At 34.7% G+C, this 14,394-nt stretch overlaps 1 protein-coding gene across 7 annotated transcripts in view; it reads left to right on the top strand.

Moving 5' to 3' along the window:
• Positions 1 to 14,394, top strand: part of CEP135 (centrosomal protein 135) — a 71,470-nt gene that overhangs the window by 44,948 nt on the left and 12,128 nt on the right. For 6 of the 7 annotated variants that reach the window (XM_079153747.1, XM_079153744.1, XM_079153746.1 and 3 more), the window contains 6 exons: positions 3,758 to 3,873; positions 3,946 to 4,100; positions 4,498 to 4,553; positions 5,310 to 5,478; positions 6,676 to 6,786; positions 7,052 to 7,237. In XM_079153747.1, coding sequence (XP_079009873.1) covers positions 3,758 to 3,873; positions 3,946 to 4,100; positions 4,498 to 4,553; positions 5,310 to 5,478; positions 6,676 to 6,786; positions 7,052 to 7,237 — 793 coding nt within the window. Of the gene's footprint in view, positions 1 to 3,757; positions 3,874 to 3,945; positions 4,101 to 4,497; positions 4,554 to 5,309; positions 5,479 to 6,675; positions 6,787 to 7,051; positions 7,238 to 11,104; positions 14,390 to 14,394 lie in introns of those variants that run through there. The other variant, XM_079153749.1, reaches the window with a different exon arrangement.

Raw genomic sequence — 14,394 nt, 5'->3', positions numbered from 1 at the left:
GATATGGTTAATAGAGCAAGAGTGCTCTTGTTGCTCTCCCCCCACCCCAGGCCTTAGTACCAGGTATTGAACTTGATCACTTAGCCCTATTTAGTATTTTATTTAGAGACAGGGTCTTACTTGAGTTTTTTAGCACCTTGCTTTTGCAGAGGCTGGCTTTGAACTCATAATCCTCCTGCCTCAGCCTCCTCAGCTGCTGGGATTACAGGTGTGTGCCACTGCACCCAACTTCTTGCTGCTCTTTTAATCACATATACCTCTCTTTTCCTTGATATGAACACATTTAAGAGTCTGATTCTCAGGTAAATGAGGCCTATGTTCCTTTCCATCCAGCTCATGAGGCTATCTTCTCTTTCCCTTCCTTCATTAGGCATTTTTTTTTTTTTTCACCAAATTTCAGTGTCACCAAACAGGATTTTCTTCATCAGGCACAGTCTCTTAATTGTCCAGATAAAATGTCTTTTGTCTAGCTCTTGGGGTAGCATCCTGCTTTTAGCTGGGCATAGTAGTGAACCCTATACTCCCAGCTACTTAGGAGGCTAAGGCAAAAGGATTGCAAGGATTACCTGGACAACTTAATGAGATTGTGTCTTAAAATGAAAAATAAAAAAGGCTGGGAACATAGTTCAATGGTAGAGTACCCCTGGGTTCAGTCCCCAGTACCACTAAATGAATGAACGAATAATAAGTTTCATTCATTCCCACTTTTCAAAGTTAAACAAATGACTGCTGTCCCCCTCAAATTGCAGCATTTAATGAGATGTAGTATTTTATACCCCAAATCAAAACTTCATGATGCTCTCATAAGGGAACATTTCTGTACTCAGGAAAGATGCCTACTGGATCCTCAGAACATGCTAGCCAAGCTCTAGAGCCAGAGTTAGCAAATTTTCCATAAATAGAAAGTCAATATTCTCAATCAGTTAAGCATTTAAAAAAAAAACACTTGTAGCTCTCAGGTCTTCCAAAAATAAATAGCAGACTATAGTTTGTCAATCCTGCTCAATTATAAATTGTTTCTAACCTTGTTAGACAACTTGAGTTTTCTCAAGTCTTGGTAAATATTCTTGATCCTTACAACTAAATACTGCTGTTTTCAGTTTACCTTAGCTTTTTATCTTTGCATGGCCAAAATCTGTAGGTTGCTAGCCATGATGGTGCATATACATGAGAGGCCGAAGTAAGAGGATCAAAATTCGAGGTCATATTGACAACTTAGCAAGACCCTATCTCAAAATAAAAAGGGCTGAAATTGTAGCTTAGTGGTAGAGTGCTTGCCTACATGTACAATGCCATGGATTCAGTCCCCAGTACTGCAAAAATAAATAACAAGTTGTGTAGTTATTCAGTCAAATAAATGGTATAGCAGATTTCCTGAAAATGGTCCATAAACTCTAATCAGAGATAAGGTTTTGCCAATAGATATCAGTTTTACTAGAATTTGTTTAGATACATTTGGAAAGCCAAATGTAACAGGTCTCCTTTGAAAAGTACTTATTTCCTAAGGGAATTAAAAATCATTTTAGATAAGAAAAAGAAGTCTCATAGATTATCTAGGATGCTAGAAAACTCTTCTGAGCATTCTCAGTGTTTTATTCTACCAAGACAGAAAGAGAAGCATGACCTTTAATGGGATAGCTGAGTTTGTGTAGCTGGAATTGGAAATAACCTAAGGAACTAGGGCCATAAGTTGTATTACCCCCTTGCAGAAGCCTAAAAGAAAAAACAATGTTAATCCCTCTTTCCTCTCTGGTGTACCAAGAGATGATACTTAGTAATAATCTTTCTCATTGAGTGTTGGCCTATAATCAGAGACTTCTGCAAAACAAACACCATTATGAACAAATAATACAGCAGTCACTAAGGTATTCTTCCTTAGATGCTTTCTGCCTCACTTCTTTCATTAAGAAGACATTTATCTTGGTAAAGTTTAGTCAGAAGTTACTTCCAGGATCTGGTTCTCAGTTGTCTCTTTTTCTTTCTACATGAAAATATTAAAAAGCAAAGCTATTTTTAGGACTCTCCCAAGGGCTTCCTCTATATGAATACTAATCAAGATGTTATCTTGATTTCCTTTATCAACTCTACTTTCACCAGCAAATTACCCTGCTTATAAAATTACATGAAAAGAGATTATTACATTTCTGCCTAGAATTTCAGGTGCAGTCACTCACTTGGTATCCTTTATTAAGGATGGGACTCTGGGGGCCATTTCATTTTTGAAAGGACTTTGTATGGCTTCGTTTTTCCATGTAGAGGATGTTGGTCTTCTTTATTCTGCATAGGAAGCCATATGATATAGTAGAAGAACACTGATATCAGGTTAGATTAGCCTAGATTTATATCTTTTATTTGCCTTTACTAGCTTTGTGACCTTGAGCAAGTTATTAGTTGTTTCTGTAAAACTTGGATAGTGTCACTTTCTGTTGTTATATCCCATATAATAAAAAGCTTTGACTTAGAGAAACAGCTTGAATATGTAGCAGTCACCTGTACCTAATTTTATAATGTTATGAAGTCACATTGCTTGAACCTAGTACCTTTCTGACATGGTTTGGTTTGGTTGTGCTGTTCTAAAGAAGTTAGTCCCAGCTCGGAATCCCTATTTTTTTTTTTTTTTTTTTTTTTTTTTTTTTTTTTTTTTGCGGAGGTGCAGGGGTGCAGGTTACCGGGTCTCACTGAGTTGCTCAGCACCTTGCCGTTGCTCAGCACCTTGCCGTTGCTGAGGCTGACTTTGAACTGGCAATCCTCCTATCTCAGCCTCCCAAACTGCTTTGATTACAAGCATGTACCACCTCTCCTGACTCCTCCCTATTTCTTGATCATCATTAACTTGCTAATAGAAAAGTTAGTGTAATTTGTTTTATTTTACAGCATACTTCTCAGTGTTGCCAGTAAAATACTTTATTTCTATAGAAATGTCTCATTTTACAAGTTGTGTACAATCCAAGCCTCCTCCATTGGGCAGTTCTAAGCTAAGGAGCTCTTAGTATCTTCTTCCCTGTTTTATCCTCCAAAGATGCCTATTCCTGACAAACACCCTGAGGTAAAAGACATGACTTTCCAGCCAGGCAGAGTAAGACTCCCAGGCCAGGGCTAAGAGCATTCTGAGACTCACCAAGATGAGAGAGCAAATTTTTGCTGTTGAGTTTCTAGGGATATTATTTCTGAAAAATCATCTTAATGATCAGTAATAGACACCTGAAATTGCCTTTATTGTGAACTGCTTAGCCTGTCAGGCATCCTTTCTTTTGCTCCCTAAAACCAATCTTTAGTCTTAAATCCCTATCGCACTAAAAGAATGCCTGCCTTTCCTGTTTACTATGACCTCCATTGACTAGCCATCCAAAAAGGAGATGCAAAATAACAAGCTTACACTAGTCAAGAAGGTCAGGATTTATGGAGAGTACTCTGAAGTGGTAGGCCGTACTATAAGAACAGCACTTTTTTTTGCCTCCACTATTGGAAATAGATTTTAAGGGAAAGGGTGCTGATAATTAGGAAACTGAGAAGAGCTTTAAAACTACCAAGAGACCTCTAGGAAAGAGTATACAATTAATTTGATTTTTATACTATATTTGGAGAAGAATGGTGGATAGCATGCAATTATATAAGGCCGTTGATTATACTGGAAGAGCTTTAAAATAAATAAAAGAAACTTAAAAATAAGAAAAACTATTTTTAAGACATCTCATTTTTAAAAATTATTCTAAGAGAGGTAAAGAATACCATTTGATTTTGTCCACTGCTTCTTTAGGATAGTAAATGAGCAGCTACAGCGGTCACTTGATGACTATCAGCACCGACTTTCCCTAAAAAGAGGTGAACTTGAATCAGCCCAAGAACAAATTAAAATACTGGAGGAAAAAATAAGTAAGTGATTTAAATTTTGTTTTTACTAATCCTGATTTACTTTGTCTAACAAACATTTCTTTTCATTTGTAGATGAACTAAACCTTAAGATGACTTCACAGGATGAGGAGGCTCATGTAATGAAAAAGACCATTGGTGTTATTGATAAAGAAAAGGACATTCTTCAGGAGACTGTAGATGAGAAGACAGAAAAGATTGCAGACTTGCAAGAAAACCTAGATAATAAAGTACATAAGTATTAAATATTTTCCAACATCTAAATAGGAAGGATTATTTTATTCTGTTTCAGATACAAAGGTCTTATCACCCCAAGACCCAGGGCATTTTATCTCAATAATTTATGTCTTCAAAATGTAATTTTATCTTTTGTTAGAATGTGATTTTATCAGATATTATTAAAGCAAACTTTTTAAAGAGACCATTCAAGTTCTTAGGGTGGGAAGAAACATGCCAATTGTGAAGTATAATTTAGACATGGAAATATGTTTACTTGGAATTTTCCTTTATGCATAATTTATATAATCAAACTGTGTACTTAACTAAATGTGATAAATTGTGTGAATTTAGCTAAGACATTTCTATTTGAATTATTTAAAATATTGTATATTTTTATAATTTCTATAGGAGAAAGCTATTGCTCAGATGAAGATAACTATCTCAGAGTGCGAATTATCCATGAAGTAAGTAATAAATCAGATGGCATCCAGCTTTTTCAGAAATTTTCTGTAGTTTTATCTATTTAGTAGGCATCAGCAATAAGTTTCTTTTTTCAATTTTCCCATTTTTGCCAGTGGCATCATTTTCTCAGTCTCCTGCTTGAGAATATGTTATCCTCTTCAATTATCTCTTCCTCTGTCATCCATATCTAAACATTTGTGTCTTATTAATTATTCTTTAACATTTCCTACTTAACTCTCTATTTTTACTGTAATTACCCTGTTCAGCCTCTACTCATTAAAATTTTGATTACTTTAATATCAATTTTGAATTTCCTCCATCTAAATTTATCTTGAACAGTTAAAAAATTTACATTTTATGTCTGATCTCCCAGAAAGATTTTAAACTGCTTAAAGATAAGTCACTCATTATATTTATTTTACTTGCCTTTACATTTTATATAATAGTGGGAGAGTAAACATTTAATAAATATTTGCCAATTGAATCTCTTATGTTTGGTTCTTAACACCTTGGATAAACATTTTGGTACTGTGTTTATTATTTTTGGAATAATAAATCTGTTTTATGGCTTTATTTGCAGGTAATGATTGGTAGAGATCTAATAAAATACCTGCTTTACTTAATTAATTAGTATCTTAATGCAGCAGTTTTAATTTCCTATATTCTTAGTATATTTAATTCAGACTACAGCAGTTTTCTTTTAAATGAACTGCAGTTTTCTAAAAAGATTCATTATTTCCACATCATTCATTTAACAGCCAGCTAAAGGAAGCATTGACTAATCGGGACCGGGAGATAAACAGCCTCCGGCGCCAGCTTGATGCAGTTCACAAAGAACTTGATGAAGTAGGAAGAGCTAGAGAAATAGCTTTTAAGGAAAACAGAAGATTACAAGATGATTTGAGTACAATGGCAAGAGAAAACCAAGTATGAACACCCAGTGCAAAAACTTTGATGGTTTTAGAGTACCTATTTTTTGTTTGCTAAGTAGTAAAGCAACATAGGTAATTCTTTAAGGAAAATGTCTTCTATCTGGCTATTAAAAAATCTAGTTTACCCTGCCATGATGGCACTTGTTGTAGTCTCAACTAATCAGGAGGCTGAGGCAAGAGAATCACTTAAGCCTAAAAGTTCAACACCAGCCTAAACAATGTAGTGAGACTCTGTTTATTTAATTCTTTTAATTAATTAAAATAATTCATTAGATTAAAAATAAACTAGGAGTATTTTAAACTGTCAAGTGCTGAGAGTTAGCATTTTAAAAAAATTTTTTTTAGTTGTCCATGGACCTTTATTTTATTTATTTATATGTGGTGCTGAGAATTAAACCCAGTGCGTCACACATGCCAGGCAAGCGCTCTACAGCTGAGCACAACTCCAGCCCTCGAGATAGCATTTTTATTATTGCTAGTTTATTAAAGGATTATACAAGATGACTAATGATTTTCTGTTTTAAGTATTTTGTTTTTTAAAAATTACTTTCAGTGTTATTCATAAAGCATATTACTAATACACAAATTTGTGGGTTTTTTTGAAGTTGGACTGTGATATATTTTATTTTTTCTAGATATGCATGATAGTAGAGTGTATTTTGACACATTATACATACATAGAATAAGTATAACTTATTCCAGTTAGGATTCCATTATTGTGGTTATATATTATGTGGAGTTATATTAATCATGTATTCCTATATAAGGATTATGAATTTCTTAAAAAGGTCAAGCTCTAACCATAACTAGCCCTTAGTGTAAAAGTCCAATTACATAGTCAGGAATGTTATGGGATATGCGTGGTAAAATTTGGTGTACGAAGTCAACATCTGGGCTGGGGTTATAGCTCTGTGATAGAGCTCTTGCCTAGCACATGTGAGGCACTGGGTTTGATTCTCAGCACCAAATATAAATAAATTAAATAAAGGTCTATTGACAGCTAAAATAATTAAAAAAAAAAAAAAGTCAGTATCCAAGATCAGCCAGGAAATATATGTGACAATAATAGGAAAAACTTTACTTTTGCCCTATTCTTTCTTATTCCCTCATTCCAAAGGAACTATATGAATATAAATAGAACTTGTTTGGTACCGTGTTCACTTGAGATTTGTCTTCTATTTCTGATTTATAGGCAATCGCATTGGAATTGGAAGCAGCAATACAAGAAAAAGAAGAAATGAAGAGTAGAGTGCATAATTATATAACTGAGGTGTCACGATGTGAGAGCTTAATGGCTGCTAAGGTGAAAAACATTGTTAACGTTGGATTTCACACTGATTTATTAAAATCTTTTTCATGTTTGTCTATTTTGTTCATACTATTATACATTAAACATTTGAGAAGATCTTACCTTTTTATATTTTCCCATAGATTGTAGTATAGTGCATAGATACCTGATGCTTCCAAAATTAGAACAAAATTCCCAATGTGTATATGTGTTTATGACACAGTGTTCCAGTGAGAGACAGTTAACTAATTTAGAAACAATTTAATTATACTTAAAACAGGAACAAGAAAATCAAGATTTGTTAGACAGATTTCAGATGCTTCATAACCGTGCTGAAGACTGGGAAGTCAAAGCCCATCAAGCGGAAGGAGAGAGCAGCTCAGTTCGACTGGAACTTCTCTCAATTGACACAGAAAGAAGACACCTTCGAGAAAGAGTTGAGCTACTAGAAAAAGAAATTCAGGAGGTAATAACATTCACTAGCCTAGTAAAAACATTATTTAGTAAAACAAAACATTCAAAGTGAGATTATATGCATTAATCAGATACAGTGCTAATGTTCGTCATTAATTCATAAAACTTTCTTAAGAACCCCATTACTTTTTTTACTATAGTAAAAGATGGCAGTGTCAAATTTGCCATTTTAACCTCTATTTTTTGGGTACCAGGGATTGAACCCAGGGGCTCTTAACCCCTGAGCCACATCCCCAGCCATTTTTATTTTTTATTTTGAGACAGGGTCTCATTAAGTTGCTTAGGGCCTCACTAAATTGCTGAGGTTGATCTTGAAATTGTGATTCTCCTGCCTCAGCCTCTCAAGTTGCTGGAATTACTGGTGTCCACCACTGCACCCAGCCATTTTAGCTATTTTTAAGTGTATAATTCTATGGCATTAAAGTACATTCATATAATCAGACACCCATCATCATGTCTCCACTTCCCCAGCTGAAACTCTGTACCCATAAAACACTAACCCCCCCATTATTCCCTACCCTCAGACCCTGGCAGCCACCATTCTGCTCTCTGTATGAATTTGACAGCATTCTAGGTACCTGTGTAAGTGTAATAATATGTTTGTCCTTTTGGGACTAGCTTATTACACTTAGCCTTAAGGTTCACTTTATCTCAAGATTCATTATGTTGTAGCATGGTATCAGAATTTTATTCCTTTTTAAGGCTGAACAGTATTTCATTATAAGTATATGTCACAATTTGTTTAGCCATTCATCTTTTGACGGATGTTTGGTTTGTTTCCACTTTTTGGCTATTAAGAATATTGTTGCTATGAGTATGGGTATACAAGTAATCTGTTTAAATTCTTTCTTTTAATTCTTTTGGGTATATACCCCAGAAGTAAAATTGCTGGATCATATGATAATTTTATTTTTACTTTTTAAAATAAAATAAAATTTTATTTTTATTTTTGATAATAATTTTTTTTATTTATAATTTTAATTTTATTTTTAAGGAACAACCCAGGGTTTTCCATAGGTACTAGAGCGTTTTATGTTTCTCCCGGTAGTACTGGGGCTCTAATTTATCCACATTCTCTCCAACGCTTGTTGTTTTCTTTCTTTTTAAAAATTTTTGGATAATAATCATCCTAATGAAAGTGAAGCTGTATTTCACTGTGGTTTTGATTTGCATTTTCTTTTTTTTTTAGTGCTGAGGATTGAACACAGGGTCTCATGCATGCTATACCAGCACTCTACCTTTGATCTATACCCACAGCCCTGTATTGTCTTATTTATTAGTGATGTTGAACATCTTTTCAAGTGCTTATTGACCATTTGTATGTCTTTGGAGAAATGTCTGTTTACATATATGTCCATTCTAAATTAGTTTTTTGTTGTTGACTTATACTAGTCCTTTATATATTCTGAAGAGTAGTACCTTATGAAATATGTAATTTGCAGATATTTTCTCCCATTCCATTGGTTATCTTTTACTTCATTGATAGGTTGGTTTTTTAGTGACATACTTACTTAGGGGATGCAATATGATAATTTGATACATGTATACAGTGTAATGATCAAATCAGGGTAATTAGTATTTCCATTTCTTGAAATACTATCATTTCCATTGGAACCATTTTTTCTTTGATTATTTTAAAATATAAAATAAATTGCTGTAGACAGTAATTACCCCCAATATGTTATAGAATATTGGAACCAATTCCTCCTATCTCCTAGTATTTTTGATACCCATTATCCAACCTCTCATGACCACTATTTGCTGTACTTATGATCAACATTTAAAATTTTCACAAATGAGTGAAAACGTGGTGTTTGTCTTTCTGTGTTTAGCTATTTCATTTAACAGAATGTCCTCCATGTTTCTGCAAATAAAAGGATTTAAGACTTTTTTATGACTGAATACTATTCCACTTTGTGTATGTGTGTGTGTGTGTGTGTGTGTGTGTATACACACACACATACATACACTCACACACACACCACATTGATTTTATCCATTTATCAATGGATACTCTGTTGATTCCAAATCTTTATTATTATGAATAGTGCTATAATAAACATGGGTGTGCAAATGTTTCTTTGATGTAATGATTTAATTTCTTTTGATTTTTTTTTTTCCTAGTAGTGGGATTACTGGATCATATGGTAGTTCTGTTTTCAGTTTTTCGAGAAACCTTCGTTCTATTTCCCATAATGGCTATACTGACTTATATTCCCATCAGCAGTTATGAGTTCCCCTTTCTCTATATCCTCACCACCAGTTTTTTTGTCTCTTTGTTAGCAGTCATTCTAATTGAGTGAGTTGATTTGCATTGTTTTTAATTTGTATTTCTCTATGATTAATAGTGTTGAACTTTTTTTATATACTTATTGACTGAGTGTAAGTTGTCTTGAGGAATATATGTTTAGATCCTTTTATCCATTTTTAACTGTATTATTTGGTTGGATTTTTTAAAAACTATTTTTTAGTTGTAGATGGACACAATACCTATGTTTTGTTTATTTATTTTTATGTGGTGCTGAGGATCAAACCCAGTGCCTCACACATACCAGGCAAGTGCTCTTCCACTGAGCCACAATCCCAGCCGTGTTTTTTTTGTTGTTGTTCTTTTTCAGTTTTGTTTTTTACTGTTGAGTGTTTGAATTCCTCATATATTCTGTATATTACTTGTCACTTGTCAGAAGGATAGTTTGAAAATACTTTCTCCCATTCTTCAGATTTTCTCTTCACTCTGTTGGTCATTTCCTTTGCTCTGCATAAACTTCTTAGTTTGGTATTCTGTTTGTCTAATTTTGCTTTGTTTGCCTGTGTTTTGAGGGTCTAATTATCTAAGAAATCTTTGCCTAAACCAACAACTAAAGTTTTTTTCTGTTTTCTTCTAATAGTTTCATAGTTTCAGATTTTACCTTTAGGTCCTTGATCTCTTGTTGACTTTTTGATGCCCAAAAGATTTTAATTTTGATGAAGTTCAATTTATCTATTTTTCCCCTTTTCATCCTCCCTTTCTCCTTCCCTTCTTTCCTTCCTGATTTATTTATTGGAGTACTAGGGATTAAACCCAGGAGCACTCTACCACAGTTACATCCCTAGGCCTTTATTTATTAAAAAAAGAGACATTCTTGCTAAGACTGAGACTGAACTTGAACTTGTGATCCTCCTGCCTTAGACTCCTCTGTTGCTGGGATTAGGCATGTACCACTGGGCCTGTTTTCCTTTTGTTGCTTATAATTTTGGTATCATGTCCAAGAAATCATTGCTGAATTCCATGTCATAAGTCTTTCCCCTTAATTTTTCTTCTAAGAATGTTAAAGCTTTAGATCTTAAGTTTTGGTCTTTGATCCATTTTGAGTTAATTTTTGTATATGATATATGGTGTGCATCTTCTGCATGTAGATTTAAATAAGCTTTTGTCATAAAGACAGTCTAAGCCAGGTAGGCATGATCACACACACTTGTAATCCCAGCTACTTAGGAAGTTAAGCAGAGGGATTGAATTTGTGGCCAACCTAGGTAACTTGGCAAGATATCATGTTAAAACAAAATTGAAAGGTCTGGGGATGTAGCCCAATGGTAGAGTGCCTGCCTAGCATATCTGAGACCCTGGGTTCAATCCCCAGCAGTGCCCCACCCCAAAAGACAAAAACCTCATAATAAAATTTTGAGTTCATTTAAACTAGAAGAACTCTGAGTTAGATAAATATAGACCAGTTGATGTTTTGTTTTGTTGATATGGTTTTTAAAATTTTCTTACTTCAGGAGAAAGTGTGGCTCTCTATAAAGGATAGAGTTAAAACCTCTAGAAGGCATATTTAGTTCCTAAACCCCAGTCTTTTATTTGGAAATAATGTCTTTGCAGATACAATCAATTTAAAAGGAGGTCATACTAGAATAGAGTAGAAGCTCAAAAAGGACCAATGTCCTTATAAGATAAGGGAGATTTGGACACAGAAGAACACCATGTGAAAATGGAGGCAGAGATTGAAAGGATACATCTCCAAGTTATTACCAAGAATGACCAGTATCCACCAGAACCCAGGAGACTGGCATGGATCATACACTGCTTCAGGATCTCCAGACTGAACCAACTCTGCCACCACCTGAATTTTGGGCTATCAACTTCTAGAATTATGATGGAATAAATTTCTATTGTTAAAAGCCACTCCGTTTGTAGCACTTTGCTGCAGAATTCCTAGGAAACAAATAATAGATTTTGGTGCCAGGAAGTAGGTTGCTGCTATTATACCTAAAAATGTAGAAATAGCTTTGGAATTATGTAATGGGTAGAGACTGAAAAAGTTTTGAGGTACTTAACAGTAAAAACCTAGATTGTCTTGAAGAATATGGACATTAAAGGCAACTGTGGTGAGAGCTTATGTCATTTTAGAATACATGAAGACTCAGACTGAATTAAGGAAGATGTTACTAGACATTGGAAAAGAGATGATTCTTTTTATAAAGTGGAGGGAATATGGAAAACTTATGGTTTACTGGTGGGAAGAAAATCAAACTTAGAAGTAATGAACTTGGACATTTTGCTGAGGAGATTTCTAAGCAAAGTGTGAAAGGGGCTACCTAATTTCTCCTTACTGCTTACAGTAAAATGTGAGAGGAAAGGTAGAAATTGAAGAAAGAACTACTAAGCAAAAAAGGAACCAAAACTTGATGATTTTGAAATAATACTAGCCTGTCCAGGTAAGTATTCTCTGGAGAAAGGATCAAGAGTGTGGCCAAATTCTTGATGGAGAGATTAGGTATGTGACTCATGTGCAATCAGTAATCTCAACAGAAATGCTGCCAGCTTTGACTGAAAGGGTCAGAAATAGAATAAAATGAAGAAAAGCTATTGGACTTATGGGATCTCACTGGTATAAAATGGCTGCAAACGTATGTTCACCTTCAAGAAAAGGGGAGAATCAGCTGGGTGAGGTGGTGCATGCCTGTAATCCCAGCAGCTCAGGAGGCTGAGGAAGGAGGATCACAAGTGCAAAGCCAGCCTCAGCAACTTGGCAAGACCATAAGCAATTTTGCAACATCCTGTCTCTAAATAAAATATAAAAAGGGCTGGGGGGGCTGGAGTTGTAGCTTTTGCTAGAGCACTTGCCTAGCATGTGTGAGGTGCTGGGTTCGAGTCTCAGCACCACATACAAATAAATAATAAATAAAGGTCCATCAACAACTAAAAAATAAAAAGGGCTGGGAATGTGACTTAGTGTTTAAGTGTGCTTGGATTCAATCCCTTGTACCAAAAAAAAAATGAAACAAAAGGGAAAACTGACTCTTAAGAATGGCTGAAAGCCCAGCAGAGTTGCCAAGGGCAGCTCAGAGGCTGGTGCAGCTTCTGCTGCCATCACAGACCTATTGGGCATTGACCAATGGGATGGGGCCACTGCCTCTTTAGTTCTAGAGGGCAGGGCCACCACCCGTAAGGGCCAAGAAGATGGGACCACCCTGGCAGGCCTAGAGAAAAGAACATCAGAGCCACAGATGATTATTCTTGCACATTGAAGTGTTGTGGTTCCAAGCTTTCTTTGGATTAGTAATCCACTTATTCCTTCTATACTTTCTCCCTTTTGGAATGGGACTGCCTGTTCTGAATCTGTGCCACCACTGTAGTTTGGAAACAGATGACTTATTTTCTAGTATTTTAGTTTTGAGATGGAGAGGAATTTTGCCCCAAGTTGGACCATGCTTAGTCTCACTCATAACTGATTCAGATGACGTCTCAATGAGATTCTGAACTTAGATTGATGCTAAAAAGTTGTGATGGAGTGGATGTTTTATACGTGAGAAGGACATGAATTTGGGGGACCAGAGAGGTGGTAGAATTGGGTCTGTCAAAAAGATACAATGAATTCCTAACTCCCAGTACCTTACTTGGAAATACTGTCTTCGATACAGTCAAATTCAGATGAGGTTATGCTGCATTAGGACAGGCTGTAACCTAATGAATGACTACTGTCCTGACAAGAAAAATCGGACACAGATGACACAGGGGAGAACGCTGTATGAAAACAGAGGTAGAGATTTGGAGTGCTGTTTCTACAAGGCAATGTACACCAAGTATTGTCACAACCACCAGAAACTAGGAAAGAGGCATGAACAAATTTTGCTCCAGAGTCTCCAGAAATCAACTCCATTGACACCCAAGATGTGGACTTCTGGCCTCCAGATCTCTGTGGGAATAAATTGGTTTGCAGTGATTTGATAATGGCAGCCCTAGGAAACTAATATACTATCTCTACGAATTCTGTTCTGAAGAGTATGGTAACTAAAGGAATGCTTTTCAACCCCCAAAAGAGTTTCTCAGGAGTTATTTAATTCTTTTGTTCTTTGTCATTGTTTGTATTGGCTTTATGTATTTATATTTGACTTATTTGGGGGAATTTTTATTTACTTAATGTATTAATATTTGAAAATTCAAGTGTTTTCTGTACCTGTTGATATTTATTAAATGTTTATAGCATAATGTTAGATTTTTAATGTTGATTCATTTAAGTCTGTTAAAATCATTTTCCAAATGTGGCATCTTCCCAAAACATAGGAGTAAAGTTTATATCAGTTTGTATTTACCATTTAAATTTTTAATTGTGAGAAATTTAAAATGTGAATTATTCTAGGTAGAATGTTTTATCAGTATTTCAAATTTTGGTCATTATTTCAGTTATTAAAATCTTATAAAATCCTCTATTTAAATCAAAAGGAATTAAAATCATTCTCTTTCTGACGTATTTAAGTTTAAAGTAAACCCTGTTTTTTAAATTTCACATTAATGTTTGGGAAATGACAAGTATATATGTTACTTTTCAATGAAAAGACAATATTATAGCAAAGGGAATTTATAAAGGAAAAATTTAATATAACCTTAAGAATTCCTCACATTCACAATACCCTGACACAATAATTTTCATATTTGTACCTTCCAAATATACATGAGGTACTTAGTTACCATGATTAGTAATTATACTCCATTCCTTTTGTGCACTAAGTAGGCCATCTTTAAATAGCAGACTACGCCTGAGAATGTTTTAAATATGCAAAAATTGGCTGTCATATATTTGTAAAGTGAAGTTGTAGCTGTACAGCGTCAAGGCCTTGAAATTATTGAATTACTTTAATTTTTTTTGCCTATTTTATTTTCTTTCTTCA

The sequence above is a fragment of the Sciurus vulgaris genome (assembly GCF_902686455.1).
Source record: "Sciurus vulgaris genome assembly, chromosome: 9".
NCBI classification, from domain to species: domain Eukaryota; kingdom Metazoa; phylum Chordata; class Mammalia; order Rodentia; family Sciuridae; genus Sciurus; species Sciurus vulgaris.
This window is presented reverse-complemented; position numbering and strand designations above follow the sequence as displayed.